Here is a 17,824-nt window from a genome sequence, read left to right on the forward strand (position 1 = left end):
TTGAAAATTTATTTTTCTAAAAGACTTGCTTTGAATTGCTTTTTTAATTATAAATTCTTTGAGAATCTCTTGAAAGTTGGAGCTCTTCTTCCTGTAAACTGTGTGTCCATAAATGTTTGCATATAGTTGCAGGAGTTCATGGTGCTCCTGAAATCTGTCCATAGACTTTGCTTAGAAACTTGCTTTATGACACTATTTTTATAGCTTCTTATTTTCTGTATCATTGATCTCTAATCTTATTAAGGCATGCATACCTATCAGTAAAATATAATTTTCCCTCTCTAAATTAATGTCTGTATTACTATGCTAAACATATATATATTTTAATTAATTTATTCTTATTTTTTATTAACATATAATGTATTATTTGCCCCAGGGGTATAGGTCTGTGAATCACCAGGCTTACACAATTTACAGCATTCACCATAGCACATACCCTTCCCAATGTCCATCATCCAGCCACCCCATCCCTCCCACCTCCTCCCCTCCAGCAATCCTCAGTTTGTTTCCTGAGGAGTCTCTTAGGATGCTAAACATATTTCATTATAAACAAAATAGAAATGTAAAAAGGTTGAGATAAAAATGAAGCAAATTATATTTAAAATAAAACAAGCTGTTTAAAATTAAAGCCTGATGATTGGTATGAAAGAGCACATGTATTGCAGTGAGCACTGGGTGTTATATGCAAACAATCATGGAACAGTATATCAAAAACTAATGAAGTACTGTATGGTTACTAACATAACATAACATAATAAAAAATTAATAAAATTAAAGACACAAATAACCTTGACTGTCACCAGAAAAAAATAGTAACAGAACTATTTTTGGGGGAAGGGAATTAGTTATTTCAGATCTGATTATATTGTCAACTTTTAATGTCATACTAAAAGTAGAATAACAGCTGTGCTATTTTCTTGTTTGTGATTACTATGAATCTAGAATTCAGATTATTTGCCAAACTTTTTTTTTTTAATTTATTTGGCAGAGAGAGAGATCACAAGTAGGCAGAGCTGCAGGCGGGGGCGGGAGTAGGGGGCTCCTGGTGAGAACAGGAGCAGGCTCCCTGGTGAGCAGAGAGCCCCATGCGGGGATCCATCCCAGGACCCTGAGACCATGACCTGAGCTGAAGGCAGAGGCTTAACCCATTGAGCCACCCAGGCGCCCCTACCAAACTTTTTTTGAAAGATAAATTAAGGGAGGCCTGGGTGGCTCAGTTGGTTAAGTTAAGCACTGCCTTAGGCTCAGGTCATGATTTCAGGGTCCTGGGATTGAGTTCTACATCAGGCTCCTTGCTCAGTGGGGAGCCTGCTTCTTCTTCCTGCATTTTCCCCTGCTTGGGCGTGTGTGCATGCTCTCTCTCTCTCTGACAAATAAATAAAATCTTTAAAAAGAAAAAAAGAAAAGTTAATACCAAATGTAAATATGCAAGCCCATTTAATTGGTCACATAAACTTCAATTCACTAAAAGTTACTGAGTAAATGAGAGTAACTCTATAGTTCTTCCATGCTACATTACTTATATTCTTTCTTCAACATACCTCCTATACCTCATGTGACACACCTGATTGTCTATATATTAAATAATAGTGAAACATAATTTCATTTTTTTAGATAAAATAAGTTGGAAATAAAATGTATTTCTCATACATCCAAGGGTTTGTGTGTCCTTTATACTTTCTGATACCAGTGTATCCCATATTGGAAACCACTGGAAAATATATGTAATATATTTGGTAACCTGGCCTGTAATTTGACCTTTCTGTATTTTTTAGATATTATCAGATATTCCCTAACACAAGTTTTGTGTTTTAGCTAGACCGATAGGATCCTCTAAAACATCATATTGCATTCTGAATGTCCAGTATTTTCCCCATTCCTTGAAGGACTCATCTTTATCTCTTTTTTACTCATTGAAATAATGCCAGTTTTTTTTGATAACATAACATATATACTGCTATTCCCCTCTCCTTTGACCATGATTGACTGTGCTAATAAATCACAACAGTCTTTTTGACTGCACTCAGATCTAACCCAGAATTCTTCTAAACACACTTTGCAGGCATCCTAAAATTTGGTATGTGAATGGAAACCTGTTTGCTTTGAGTACTGTTCATGTCCTCCCTTTTTATTTTTTAAAGCTTATTTATTTATTTAAGTAATTTCTACACCTAATGTGGGGTTTGAACTCGTGACCCCGAAATCAGGAATCTTACACTTTTCCTACTGAGCCAGCCATGGGCCCCATGTCCTACCTTTTTAATGAAATTTTTCTTTTTTTTTTTTTTTTAAAGATTTTATTTATTTATTTGATAGAGAGAGATCACAAGTAGACAGAGAGGCAGGCAGAGAGAGAGAGAGGGAAGCAGGCTTCTTGCTGAGCAGAGAGCCTGATGCGGGACTCGATCCCAGGACCTGAGCCGAAGGCAGCGGCTTAACCCACTGAGCCACCCAGGCGCCCCAATGAAATTTTTCTTAAGTGTGCATTGTGTCTACCTTAAGTATTTTAGGGTACCCTGCCTTATAGTATAGGGATTTTTTGTTACTGTTTTTATTTCTTAATGCAAGATTTTACACGTTTTGTGAATAGGGATTTTTATTCATATTTGTAACTTTTTTGTATTGAGTTATTACAGTATATTAGATGTTTATTTAACATTTATTATTGTTGGAGACTAAGTATCACATATTTGTGTTTGAGAAAACATTAACGTACTGATTTGTTGAACCCCAGATTCTGAAAGGATATAATTAACAACCATATAAACTCCTACTAAATATGGTGTTTAATAAGTGGCCCAGGAATTTGCATTTTTATATCCTTTGGTTTTCATTAGTCTTTGTAATGATTCAATTGATACTCTGTTTCCTCTCTAATTTACCCAGAGTACTTTTATGGATTATTCCTTTAAAATTGACTTGTATTTTGTTTGAGTCATGTTAATGATTCAAACAATTAAAATTTTAAATTATTTGAAAAATTAGATTGATTAATTAGATATTGATTCAGGACCTTTGAAAGTATGGCTGTTTAGTTCCTAAAGCAATGTCCTTATTTTATTTAGAACACTTCCTAATTTTCAGAAAACACATAATTAAAATTTTATAGGTAGAACAGGTTTATCATAAGGAAATAGTTGGACAAGACACAAAGATGCATGTGTGTGTGTGTGTGTGTGTGTGTGTGTGTGTGTGTGTGTGTGTGTTTGTGTGTTTGTGTGTGTGTTTCCCAGAGGGCTTTTAGATGGAGTGTTCAGCTATATTAAATGCTTTGGAGAGGTCAGGTAAGTTAGGAGTACCAACCCCTCTGGGCAGTCAAAAATCTGGGTGTAACTTTTGACTCCCCCAAAACTTAATAGGCTGCTGTTGACCGATAATCAAAACATAAATAGTTGATTAAAACATATTTTGTATGTTAGATGCATTATATATATGATTCAGTCATGTCTTTTTGTGGCTTGATAGCTCATTTCTCTTTATAATACACTTTTCTTATCTGGTGGTCCTTGGTAACTTCTCTGAGATATTTTAATGGGGTCAGATGTCAGGATATGATAGTAAATAGGGAATGACAAAGTGAAGAAAAGGAGTATAAGTTAACAGTTTAATAAGCTTGTTTGTGAAGGTAAGGAGAAGACGTGGAATCTAGGATGGGTTGTTTAAGAGAAAATGAAGATATCATTTTGATAGAAAGTTCTTCTAGATCAGGTAGGAGATAAGAAATAGGCATAATAAAGTTCCTGAGTAAACTGGAGTTCATGGGATGCAAAGCACAAGAAGGGGTTTAGTTTGACGGGAAGAAGGTCATGTGTTCCTCTAAGACAGAAGGGAAGAGTGGAAGGGAGGGTCCAGTTGTAGATGTTTTATGGGAGGGGCCTGAAAATTAGGTAATTTACCCCAGTGGCCTCATACTGTTTATTTTCAAAGCATTTATCAAGGGCACTGTAGTATGATGTAGGAAACCAATTCTTAAATATAACTAATCGTAAAAAATGATCTTGGCTACTTGGTTAAGAAAATACAGATTCCAAGGCCTTTCCTTTAAAGATTCTGATTCAGTAGATCTGAAATAGACAATGTAGGGAAAGGGCATTCCAGGCAGGATGAAAAGCATTTAGAAATGTATGGACTTTCAAACACTGTACAGATTCAGGCAATAGCAAATCCTCTTCAAACAACTATGTCCAGTGGTACAGTACTGAAAGTAAGGTTCTGTAAAGCACTTTGCACAGTGCCTGACATAGTACACATGAAATTTAGTTATTATAGTTATTATTCCCATATTTTTTATTTTTACTTTTTTTAAAAAATGAAAAGCATATTTTTTATTTTTATGAAGATTAAATATGTTTGTACTGGTTAATTTGCTTGATTAGAATTTTGCAGTGAAATAAGTTTGGAGACTGCACATAAATGAGCTATAATTTATGGTTTTATTTTCACAGGATTTTCTCTCTTCTCTCAGCAATACTACATTTGGGTAATATCTGTTATAAAAAGAAGACATACCGGGATGACTCCATAGATATCTGTAATCCTGAAGTTCTGCCCATTGTCTCAGAATTATTAGAAGTAAGTGATTATATTTTCACTTGTCATTTCTCAAATACTGGGTAACTTCTCACTTTTAATTTTGTGTCATTATTTAACTAGGTGTAAATGGGCTAAGGCTTTTTATTAATAGTGCTTCTCCAAAAGATGGAATTTTTGCTGTCGATTGTGCCAGAATCTTTGGAAGGCTTGGTTTTTCTTGCCTGCCTCCGTTTGGCCTGGATATCCACAATCCCTCAATTTGCTGGATAGGATCAGTTTTTCACTCTAGACTGATAGTCTAAGACATTAATAGTTTTTCTCCTTCTGTATTTGAGATTTCTTCTCATACTAAGATTTTGGTTAGATTATTTATCTGAAGATGGGGTATCTGGATGAGTGGAGAGAAAAAGGTACTAGCTTGTTTCTTCCTGTCGAAGTAAGAGCCGGGGTCTTCATCTCCTCCCATGCTTCTTCCTATAATCAAGATCTTTATTACCTTATTCTTTCTTCTGGGAGTGATGATTTCCAATGTTTTCCCAGCTCACTTGTCGGATTCATCTCGAAAGGGGCATCATTTTTGATAGGCCTTCTCCTCTCACAGAGCAAGAAAATATATGTGTGTTTACTAACCTGTGTATATTCACTTACTACATATGTTTTTATATATGCATCTATAGCTATATAAAGATAAACATGAGGTCCTATTGATGTTCCTAACTAATACATTATCACATGTATCATTCTAGCCTTCTCTCCTTATCTATAAACTCCCTTTTTAACAGTGAGGAAGCTATCTCTTTCTTTAGCTCTTTACCTCCTTTTTTCTGTTCATTTACTTAATTATTCAATTTTAGTATTCAGTTGACCCTTGAACAGTGCAGGGGCTAGGAGTACCAATCTCCCTGGGCAGTCAAAAATCTGGGTGTAACTTTTGACTCCCCAAAAGCTTAATAGGCTACTGTTGACCAGCCGCCTTATTGATAACATAAATAGTTGATTAAAACATATTTTGTATGTTAGATGCATTATATATATGATTCAGTCATATCTTTTTGTGGCTTGATAGCTCATTTCTCTTTATTGCTGGGTAGTATGACATTGTGTGGCTGTACCATAGTTTGTTTATTCATTCGCCTATTGAAAGACATCTTGGTTGTTTCCATTTTATTTGCAGTTATGAGTAGCCTGCTTTTTTTCCATAAAGTATTACTTATCTTTCAAATCTTGATTCATTTGCCACTTTAATAGGGTTTAACCTTATTAAATGATCTAAACCGACTCCCATCAGGGTAGAACATTTGTGTCTACTTAGCATAATTTAATTTTGATTTTGTAGCACAAAGTTAATTGTTTACTAGTTTGTGTCCTTTATAAGGCGACAGTGCTCTTTGAGAGCAATAGATGCTTCTTTTTTATTTATCTAACCTTACAGAGCTTATTATTTTGCATATGCCTGGGTGTTGCTTATTAACTTTAATGAAATGAGTTAGTCTGGCAGACAGGGCAGGAGAAGGGGATACGTTAAATTGAAACTAGACTCACTTGCTGGGAAGAAGTTCTACCAGGATGTGGATGGAATGTGGTATCTGAAGGTGGTAATTTTGAAGGTCATGAGGATCAGGGAACAGTTGGTATTTCAGTCAGGCATTTTAGGTGATATTTTAGTCAACAAAAACACTTGGTATTGTGGTAATAATAGTGCCTTGTAGCTAGTGGTTTTACTTACAAGTTCAGGCATTCATCAGGTACCAAGGCTTCTGGTCTTGGTGCAGTATTCCTTCTTTGGTTAGAGCTGGTAAGAGCAATTCAGGTAATTCTAAAAGGAGCCAAGTATTGATGAAAAAGGAGAAATCCTGTTCTGAGAAATGGGCTTACCAGTGTCAAAGTTTGACTATATCAACAATAAGATTTGATACCAAATCTTACTTTTGAACCTAAGCTTCTTAACTTCCTTCTTAAAACAAACAAACAAACAAAACAAAACCGGGGCGCCTGGGTGGTTCAGTGGGTTGGGCCTCTGCCTTCGGCTCGGGTCATGATCTCAGGGTCCTGGGATCCAGCTCCGCATCGGGCTCTCTGCTTCCCCCTCTCTCTATGCCTGCCTCTCTGCCTACTTGTGATCTCTCTCTGTGTGTCTAATAAATAAAATCTTTAAAAAAAAAATCAACCATTTTGTTTATTTGAGAGAAAGAGAACACATGAGTGGGGGGGTGGGGCAGAGGGAGAGAGAATCTTAAGCAAATTCCCTGCTGAGCAAGAAGCCCATTGTGGGGCTTGATTCCACAACCCTGAGATCATGACCTGAGCTGAAATCAAGAGTCGGATGCTTCACTAATTGAGCTAGCCAGGCACCTCTTAAGTTCCTTCTTGTTATGTTTAGTCTGCACTAGTAGGAATGGAGGTTTGATAATACGTAGGAAGAAGTTATCTTCAAAGTTGAGGAGCTAGACAAGTAACTGATAGGACCTATACAATAGTATCCTGCTTGTATTTAGTTCTCAGAAATTATTTTTTAAAATGATTTCCTAAACAAACTCAGGGTTTCTAGGGGGTGGTGGGGGAATAGGGTAGCTGGGTGATGGACATTTAGGAGGACATGTGATGTAATGAACACTGGGTATTATAGAAGACTCATGAATCACTGACCTCTACCTTTGAAACTAATAATACATTGTATGTTAATTGAATTTAAGTAAAAAATTTAAAAAAATGATTTCCTGTCATTGATTAAAATTGGTAATAATAATTGCAACCTTAAGGCTTTTGTTGAGATGGAATTCAAAGATATAAGCAATAACTGGTTTAACTAAAATGTAAACTCTTTAGTTAAGATTTAATTCCTCTCCTTCTCAAAGTGATTCAGTTCAATGATAAATATAGATTTAGTTTTTAAGAACAAATGTTTCTGAAATTATTTTATTTTTCCAATTATTTTTATAATTTTGTAGTTACCTCAGGCAGCAGTGAATATTTTGAGTATTCTGTTTACTGAATTCTATTTGAGATATATACTTGTGAAATTATTGAAAGATGAACAAGCTCCAGTACATTAATTGTGGGTAATTGTGGAGCATATTTTTGTTGCATGTTTTGGAGTATATTAGAACTATTAGAACCATCATTATCAAAAACTGAACCATCATTCAGTTTTTAACAGATTTATATATTTTGAATATATTTTAACATCTGTTGAAACAATATAAAGAATGGGTTTTTAACACATATATCATTTTCTCAATTAAATGAGTATGAGAAACATTGTAGACTTAGATATTGAACTCATTCCTCGTTACTTTGTGTTAATAAAGCTTATTTTTTTTATTTTAAAAGTCATATATGTACAAATAAGGACATTGGGAAATTATAGAGGTAGTTGATTAAATATCATGAATTCAGTAATATTTTCTTCAGGATGTTTATCAAAGATAAGCAAGATTAGTATGTTTTGTATGTAGATCTGTGTATGATTATTATTAGGTTTTAGTGCCAGCATTAAGCCAGTTCTTTAAAAGGAGTTGGGTAGTTTTTTATCCTTTCAAATTTTTTTCTGCCATTTAGAGAAGAATCATTAGCAAAGAATAGTATGTTCCTTAAAGATTTGAGAGAGATCAACCCTATGATCAACTATATTTGATGTCTTTCCAGAAGTTTGTTTTGTATTAACTAATTTTTTTTGGATTTTCAAGTCTGGGGGCGCCTGGGTGGCTGAGTCATTAGATGTCTGCCCATGGCTCAGGTCATGATCCCAGCATCCTGGGATAGAGCTCCGTGTCGGGATCCCTGCCTGCTTCTCCCTTTCCAGCTCCCCACTGCTTGTGTTTCTCTCTCATTGTCTCTCTCTGTCAAATAAATAAATAAAATCTTAAAAAAAAAAAGGATTCAAGTCTGGCTTGTGTTCATTTTGATGATTTGTGTTTATCTAGGAAATTATGTGATTAAATGTTTACAATTTATTTTTTGGCATTCTTTGTAAATACTGTGTTAACATTTAAAATCTTTTTCTCTATGGTGTTGACTTTGTATTAATGTTTGTGTTTCTTAATTTTTGTGATTTAGTGAGAATTGTCTTTCATTTTTTATATTCAAGTAATTGGCTTTTAGATTTATTAGTTCTACCATTTTACTTAATATGTCTTAATTTTTGTTTTAACGTATTTCCTTCTTCATTTTTCTGTTAAATTATGAATTATTCTCAGTATACAGTATATATAGAAAACAATACAATAAACACCTGTGTACTCACAACTCCACTCATGTAATAAAATATTGCATGTAATTGTAGCTCACTTTGTACTCTGCTACCCTAGAAGTAAACATTGTTATGAATTTGGTGTTTATCATTCTCATTCTTGTTTTTCTATTTTCAAAATAGGTAGATGCTTATATAAGAATATATAGCTTTCTATATATTTTCACACTTGTTTCATAAATGTTTTACTGTATCATTCTAAACTTGACTTTTTCATTCTGTACTGTGTTTTTGAGATTTTTCAATACTGATTTAAATATTCTACATGATTCTTTTTAGTTGTTTCTAAAATTTCATTATATGAGTAAAACATAATTTATCTTTCTTAGTGGGGATTGAGGTCATTTGTAATTTCTCATTTATTGGTAGTACTATGATAGGCATTTTTGTACATATCTCTTTGTGGACATGTGTGAAAATTATTCTAGAGTATAGTCCAAGGAGTATAGGTTTGGGTTGGTATACACACAGACATAAATATACTGATATTGACGGATTACTCTCTCTAGTGGTTGTACCAGTTTATACAAGTGTATGGAAGTGACTTTTGCTCCACGTTGTTGCCAGCTTGTATTTGTTTATTCCTTTTAAAAAATGTCTTGAGTCTACTGCATAGATCATTTATTTTTAAATACTCACTTTTAATAATAATTGCTTAACCTCAACAATATAACAGTGTTTTTTTTAATCACGTAAGTTTTTTCTTAGTTTTCTTGGTTTTGTCATATTTGTGTAATCTGGTATTTAATTTTGTTTTTCAAAATATTTATTTATTTATTTATTTATATATTTATTTTTAAGATTTTATCTATTTATTTGACAGAGAGAGATCACAAGTAGGCAGAGAGGCAGGCAGAGAGAGAGGAAGGGAAGCAGGCTCTCTGCCAAGCAGGGAGCCCGATGCAGGGTTCGATCCCAGGACCCTGGAATCATGACCTGAGCCAAAGGCAGAGGCTTTACCCCAGTGAGCCACCCAGGCGCCCCCAAATATTTTAAAATATAGCAAAAGCTTGAGGTCTTAAATTTAAACTTTGGCTATTTATTTTTAGTTTTACCGCAGTTTGTAAAGGTAACGTTCCTCAAATTTTTTCCAATTTGTTTTGAATTTGAAGATTGAGTAGTGAATGCTACTCATGTAGTAGTGAATGAGAAGGTATATTTCGGTATCACTGTATTTTTAAAAATGATTGATCTGTCATGAATTGCTGGTGATGGTAATGTTTCACTGTTGTTTTATAACTCAATTTCTCCTTTATAATTGAATCTTTTTTGCTTGATATACTTCATATCATATTATCTACTTAAAATTTTATCAGTGTTATATCTTTATTTGTTTGGATGCTTTTATAAAATGCCCTTGTTTTACCATTTCATGACCCTCAGCATGGCAAAAGTCAGTAGTGTGATAATAACAAGTATATTCAAGGTTTGAAGAAATAGGAATGCTCAGGGCTGATCAGAGAGCAGATTGGTGAGAACTATGTTTAGTAGTTTGGCAATATCCTTTAAAGATGACAGTGTATATGCTATAACCTAGTAATTCCACTTTTAGATTTGTACTTCAGAGAAATTCTTGAACTCATATGCAAGAATATTCAGTTTATTTCCTAATAGTGCACAATGGCAAATGGTGTAAATGCCTACACATAGAAGAATAGATTACACACTGCCGTAATTTATATACTGGGAAGTTATATAGTAGTTAAAATAAGCTTGATCTAAATTATCAATGTAGTTAAATCTCAAAAACATATGGGCAATATGATTCCATACAGATAAAAGTTAAATACACTTGGCAGTATAATGTATAATGTATACATTACAATGCAGTATATATATGTATATGTATATATGTATATATATAATGCAGTATACTGTATAATACAGTATAATGTAGTGTTTACAAATATATCTAATATATGTATGTATGTGTGTATATATATATATATATATATATATATATATAAGATATGTATAAAAACCCAAACTGAGATGATAACATATCAAATTCATCATGGTATTTACCTCTAGAGGGAATGAGAACAAAGGAAGCATCATCTTTATTTTAAAATTAACATGTGTAAATAAATATAAAACATCTGAAACATAAATAAATACTCATGGTAATGTTCCTGGAATGAAGTATTGTCACTTTTTAATCTTTGCTAGTTGTGGGAATATGGTTGATCATCTTAAAATGTTTTTTTGCACTATTCTATATTTTCTGTATTTCGCACAAAGAAACATGTTTCTCCATTATGATCAGAAAGAAAACTTTAAAAAGACCCGTCTGTCTTATGTACCCTCTCTTTTTTTGGCGGGGGTGGTGGGAAATAGGGTGAGTGGAATGTTTGACTTTCACCTTGACCAGTATTTAAGTGATTAAATGTATTGTCTTTGTTTTTTCTATTATATATTTACTAAACTCATTAGACATTTTTTCTTTACTTGGATTGTCAATAAATAATTCATCTCATTGTCCTAAATCTTATATACTGAATTTTTTTTTTCTGTTGTTTAGGTTAAAGAAGAGATGCTATTTGAAGCATTAGTTACAAGGAAGACTGTGACAGTGGGAGAAAAGCTTATCTTGCCATATAAGCTGGCAGAGGTATGAATAGATTTTCTTGAGATCAGAGTACTCTGAACAGTTTTAGAAGTTTGAATTTGTGCTCTTTTAACAGAATGAAAATAACAACAACAGAGTGTTGATTGAAATATTTTCTGGGTCCTTGAAATTCAGTTATGAATTTTCCATCAACTTGAAAACTTAAAGTTGAATATGATTTTAAGGAATGGGCATGCATTTTTCTTCTGAGATCTTAATCTGTTCATTATTGTTTTATATTATTAATATGGGGTGAACAGGTAGTAGATGGATTTACAAATGAGCAGTGTTTGATCGAGTTGATTATTTCTTCTTCAGGCAATTTCTTACATTCCAGAATGTCATACTCATCTGGATCGCTTTCTCATTGTTAGATACTCATTTGTAATTCTTTCTGTTTGCCCTTTCTTTTCCACCTGACCTCTAAAAAATGTAGTTCTCTGGTACATAGTCTTTGTCTTTTCTTCTCTGTATTCCTTAGCTAGATTGCTAGATTATCTCACATAGTCCCATTGCTTTAAGTATCATCTGTATACTGAGGCTTCCAGGTGAGATTTATTGCTGTCATTGACATTATTATTATTATATACTACTCAGGTGTATATGAATGGGAAAATTATTGAAAAGCCTACTGTTCTGAAGTGTAATTTAATGACAGTGATGAGAAATCAAACTATGACAGTTATTGCAAAAATAGGACAGGAATGTGAGATTAGAAGAAACAGGGGTGGGGAAAGTGTAGAACTGTAGAGAATGCTTTTTAGGTTGACACTGATCCATTTATCCTATTTTTTGGCTTCTTACTGCCATCAAGTCTACATTTCTTCATTATGTCCCGAGTCTTATGACATAATCTCCAAATTTGAGCGCTCCTTTCTAAACAACAGAAAAAGCCAAACCTTTTAAAAAGTTTTGCCCTTCTTTTACATAAATTTTCAGTACTTTTATATTTTCTTTCATAACTTTTTTTTAAAAAGACTTTATTTATTTATTTGACAGACAGAGATCACAGGTAGGCAGAGAGGCAGGCAGAGAGAGGGGGGTAAGCAGGTTCCCTGCTGAGCAGAGAGCCCGACGTGGGCCTTGATCCCAGACCCTGGGACCGTGACCCGGGCCAAAGGCAGAGGCTATAACCCACCCAGCCACCCAGGCGCCCTCATAACTTTTTTCAATATCAAATATTGAAAATATTAAAATATTATAAAATATAAAATACCTGGGGTGCCTGGGTGGCACAGTCGGTTAAGTATCCGACTCTTGGTTTTGGCTCAGGTCATGATCTCAGAATTGTGAGATCAAGGCCCGTGTCAGGCTCTGTGCTGGGCAACGTGGAGCCTGCTTGAGATTCTCTCCCTTTGCCCCTTCCCTCTTCCGCTCTCTCTTAAAAAAAAAACAAAAAAATTCCTAGGGCATGTAAGTGGCTGAGTGGGTTAAGCCTCTGCCTTTGGCTTAGGTCATGATCTCAGGGTCATCAGGCTCTCTGCTCACAGGGAGCCTGCTTTCCCCCTCTCTCTCTGCTTGCTGCTCTGCCTACTTGTGATCTCTCTCTGTCAAATAAATAAAATCTTTAGAAAAAATTCCTTATGTTTATTTACATTTTTAACTTTAAATTCAACTTGCTGTGATGATTTTTATAGATCCTCATTTATTTTTGTTTACATCTGTTTGGTGTATTTATTTATTTCGTGTAGTAAATATTTGAAAATCTTCTTTGTGTTCAGAAATGTTCTAGGCATTAGAGGTAATATAAGGAGCAGTCCTTAAGGATTTTAATATTTTCTGAAGAGCAATGGAAGAGTCTTAAAAAGTTTTAAGCAGAAAAGGTGTCTTATATTTTTATTTTTAAGAGATCACTCTCACATCAGTGTAAAGAATCAGAGGAGAGTGTATTGGTTTTCTATAATGTGTAACAAACATAGTGACTTAATATTTTCTGACACTTTCCATGGATCAGTCTGGGCAAAGATTTATTGGGTCCTCTGCTCAGGGTTTTCACCAGGCTGAAGTCAAGATGTCTGAAGAGGCTTTGATCTCATCTGATACTAAGCATCCTCTTCCTTGTTCACAGGTTGTTGATAGGATTCAGTTCCTTGCAGTTATAGGATTGACAGCCCTAGTTTCTTGTTGACTGTCAAGGCCCATGCTCAGCAGAGTCTGCTTGTGGTCTAGTACACAACATGGCAGTTTGCGTCTTCAAAGGCCAGCAAGGGACTCTCTGATGGAAAGGCTCAGTCTCTTTTAAGAGATTTCTCTGATTAAGTCAGCCCAGGATAATTTTCCTCTGGTGAATTAAAAAAAATCAGCTGATTTTGGGCCATAATTACATCTTTTAAATCCCTTTGTCATGTAAGATAAGAAGTTACTGGAATGAAATTCATCATATTTATAGTCCTGCCCACACTTAATGGGGGGTTATACAGAACATATATACCAAGGAATGGGAATCTTGGTGACCATTCTTAGGCTTCTAACATAGAGGACAAGTGTGAATGTGGAAAGATGAGTTTAGAGGCCATGGCAGTACTCCTGAATAGAGGGAGGTTGGCTGCTTTGTCTAGAATAGTGACAAATTGATAGGGAGAAATGGGTGTATTTAAAAAGAGAGACATTTAGGGGTGCCTGGGTGGCTCATTGGGTTAAGCCTCTGCCTTCAGCTCAGGTCATGATCTTAGGGTCCTGGGATCGAGCCCTGTGTCAGGCTCTCTGCTCGGCAGGGAGCCTGCTTACCCCTCTCTCTCTGCCTGCCTCTCTGCCTACGTGATCTCTCTCTGTCAAATAAATAAATAAAATCTTTAAAAAAAAAGAGAGAGACATTTAGATGGTAAAATCAACAGAATCTGGCAATGGTTTGCTTACTGGGAAGCAAGAAGAAAGAAGGAAATACTAAGGATAAATCCTAATTTTCTGACTCCTACAACTTTAAGAGTATTGATACCATTCATTGAGATAGGAAACAGTGAGATCTTGTTTGGGTGGGAAAATGTTAATTGGTATTTGGGTTTACTGAGATTAAGCTGTGATAGGACCACATTTCAGAGAAAAGAGGCCAAAATATAATATTGGGAGTTAACGAAGTAAATGAGTATTATATTGGCATATTTTGGTATATCTGGATTCTGTCTGACTGGTACTTTATGAAAATAGTGTTAATGTAAACCAGATAGGTGGCTCATAGTTTTTAATTTAATATGAAGATCTGTCTTTTGACTAAAAAATTCAGCCCATTTGTATTTTTTATGCTACTATGATTTCTTTTTCTGTGTTTTCTTTGTCTTATGCTTGTGTATTTAGTTTTAAAATCTTTTACTTTTGCTGAGCTAGACCAGTTTGTATTCATATGATTGATTTTTTGAGTTTTAAAGATACTTTGTTGATTACTTGCCTAAATACAGAATTCTAGGGTTACATTCCTTTTTCTCTCAGAATTTGTGAACATTTTCCAATTCAAGTTTCTGGTGCTGAAGATAGAGAATTTGATAGCATCTTCTCTTTCCTGTGTAGGTAATGGTTTAGGTAGTTATTTTTTGGTTTAGAAACTTGGAGCTTTTGTGTTTTTATTCACTGGAATTCAGAAATTCATCATTCGTGTGGTAGATTCTAGTATTATCTACATTTTACAAATGTAAAGCTGTAGCTTAAGAGTTTAAGTATCTTGGGCCAAGATTACAATACCTAGAATAAGTAGAAGAACTAGGATTGGAAGACAACCTAGCTTTTAATCATTATTCTCTATTTCCTCTAATCTTTAGGACAGATATATAAATATGTACCTGAATATAAAGCTTCAAAATAAATCCCTCGACAGTAAATATATAAGTCATTAGGACTCGTATTCTCTAAGTGGTAGGGCTCAATTCTCTAAAATATGTCCCCCTCCTTTTTTCGGTTGTAGTACTTTCTAAATGTTGATTTTTTTTTTTAACTAATAAATTTTATTTTTTAGAACAATTTCAGATTTATAGAAATTTTAAGCAGATAGTATAGAGAGTTTCCATAAACTGGGAAATGCTTGAAGTGAGGTGAAAAAAGAAATTTTATTACTCCATAATGAAAGAATTATTACTCTATCTGGGGATGGAGAAATCCTTGAAGTTATGGTGGATGACAAGCTTGAGACAACCAGAATGTAACTGTGGTGGTATTATGATTATTTTTTAAGAGTCGAGCTAGGATTCCACAGATAACTGATTCCTGTTTGCCAACAGATTTATTCCTCTGCCTAGAATAGTCTTCCCCACTTTCGCTGGCAAGTTTGATTTGTTTGTAAATCTCCTATTACACCTTCTTTACTAGGTAAAATGTATACCCTAATTTTCAGATACTGTTTTGAACTGAGTGACCTATATTTTGTTTTCCTTACTTTTAGCCTAGATTAGAGTTGAGACTAGATTAATGATTATGGGTGTATGGAAAACTTCAGTTATAGGCTATTTAAATTGAGAGAAAATTAAATTTCTAATTCAGGATAGTAAGCTCTCTTTATTGGTTGAAAGCAAAATACACTTTGTTATAGTATCTTGGGTTAGTGCCATTTTCATTTGTTCTCCAACCCTTTTCTTTTTTTTTTCAGGCTGTGACAGTGAGGAATTCCATGGCTAAATCTTTATATAGTGCCCTGTTTGACTGGATAGTTTTTCGGATTAATCATGCACTTCTGAATAGTAAAGATTTGGAGCAAAATACAAAGGTAGACATATGTTGGATTATTATATAGTTTTCCTGGAAATTTTTTAAATAAAATAATTAATACATGATATTTAAAAACACAGAATTATGTAGAGTAATAAGTAAGAATTACTTTTATCTGTATTCCCGGATGTTTCCCTTCTTATGTATGTTATTACCCTGATATTTAGGGAAACTGTTGTCCTATATGTCTTTCTAGACCTTTTTCTTATGTACATTTCTATGGGTGTACATATACAGAATTGCTTTTAAAATTAAAAATAGAATTATGTTATCTGTATTGTTTCTACCTTTATCTTTTTTTTTTTTTTTTTTGCCTGATATGTCTTGAAATAGGTCTGGACCTCATTATTTTTAATAACTTTGTAGTATATAGTATGCCTGTATACCATAAATTTCCCCATAAAAATATATTACATTTGTTTTATTGTTATAAATGATGATGTAACAAATATTCTTTGTGTACATTTCTTTAGGATAAAATCCTCAAAATGAATTGCTGGATTTAAGAATATATACATTTTAGAATTTTGTTAGCTACTGCTAAATTGCTTTTCAGAAAAGACTGCACTTCCACTGGTAGTGTATGAAAATGCCTATTTCCTTACACCTTTACTCACATTGGATATTATCAGTCTTTTCATCTACTAATCTGAGTAAGAGGACTATCGCGTTTTATTGTCCTTTTTTTCAGTGATAGATAAAAGTCAAATATTTCCCATGTTTTTTCATCATTTCATTATATATTCTGCTATTTTTATGTTGTTTATTTTGTCTTTTTGTTACTTCTTTCTTGGAGTTCTGTGGTTATTGCAGAGATTCATAGTTTGATAAATATTGCATGTATTTTCTCTTGACTTTTAAGATTTGTTTATGTTGTGTTTTAGGGCCCTTATGTTTTAAATTTTTGTGCGGTTAATTCTGCCATTCTTTCCCTTCCTTTTCCTTTTTTTGATATTGTGTTATGTTAATCACCATACAGTATATCATTAGTTTTTGATACAGTGTTCCATGATTCATTGTTTGCGTATAGCATAACTGCAGTACTCACTGCAATCTGTGCCCTCCTTGATACCCATCACCAGACTCACCCATCCCCCCACCACCCCTCCCTTCTAAAACCCTCTGTTTGTTTCTTCCTTTATTTTCTCGGGTTTTATTTGTTTTTCTTATGTTGGGAACCCTCTTTCAGCCCAAGATTGTAAAAACATTTATTCCCATACTTTTAGAATTTATTTTTTTCTATTTGGGTTTTTTCCCCCCATTAGAATTTATTTATTTATTTAAGATTTTGTTTTTAAGTAATCTCTTACATTCAGTGTGGGGCTTGAATTCACAACTCTGAGATCAAGAGTCACATGCTCCACTTATTGTGCCAGCCAGGCGCCTCTGGAATTTATTTCTTAATAAGACAGATTTTAGATAATTAAATAATTTCAAATCCATTTTTCCCAGCAACTTTTTTTTTTTTTAAAGATTTTATTTATTTATTTGACAGAGAGATCACAAGCAGGCAGAGAGGCAGGCAGAGAGAGAGGAGGAAGCAGGCTCCCTGCTGAGCAGAGAGCCCGATGCGGGGCTCGATCCCAGGACCCTGAGATCATGACCTGAGCCGAAGGCAGCGGCTTAACCCACTGAGCCACCCAGGCGCCCCTCCCAGCAACTTTTTATGGAATAGTCTGCATCTTTAGGGTGATTAAAATATGTCATCTTTATTACTTAATCCTCCTGTCTTAGATGTAAAATGG

At 34.2% G+C, this 17,824-nt stretch overlaps 1 protein-coding gene across 9 annotated transcripts in view; it reads left to right on the forward strand.

Annotated features, from left to right (window-relative positions):
* Positions 1 to 17,824, forward strand: part of MYO9A (myosin IXA) — a 283,068-nt gene that overhangs the window by 79,397 nt on the left and 185,847 nt on the right. For all 9 annotated transcript variants that reach the window (XM_047735391.1, XM_047735390.1, XM_047735387.1 and 6 more), the window contains 3 exons: positions 4,446 to 4,572; positions 11,304 to 11,393; positions 15,961 to 16,077. In XM_047735391.1, coding sequence (XP_047591347.1) covers positions 4,446 to 4,572; positions 11,304 to 11,393; positions 15,961 to 16,077 — 334 coding nt within the window. The remainder of the gene's footprint in view (positions 1 to 4,445; positions 4,573 to 11,303; positions 11,394 to 15,960; positions 16,078 to 17,824) is intronic.

The sequence above is a fragment of the Lutra lutra genome, chromosome 7 (assembly GCF_902655055.1).
Source record: "Lutra lutra chromosome 7, mLutLut1.2, whole genome shotgun sequence".
Lineage (NCBI taxonomy): Eukaryota > Metazoa > Chordata > Mammalia > Carnivora > Mustelidae > Lutra > Lutra lutra.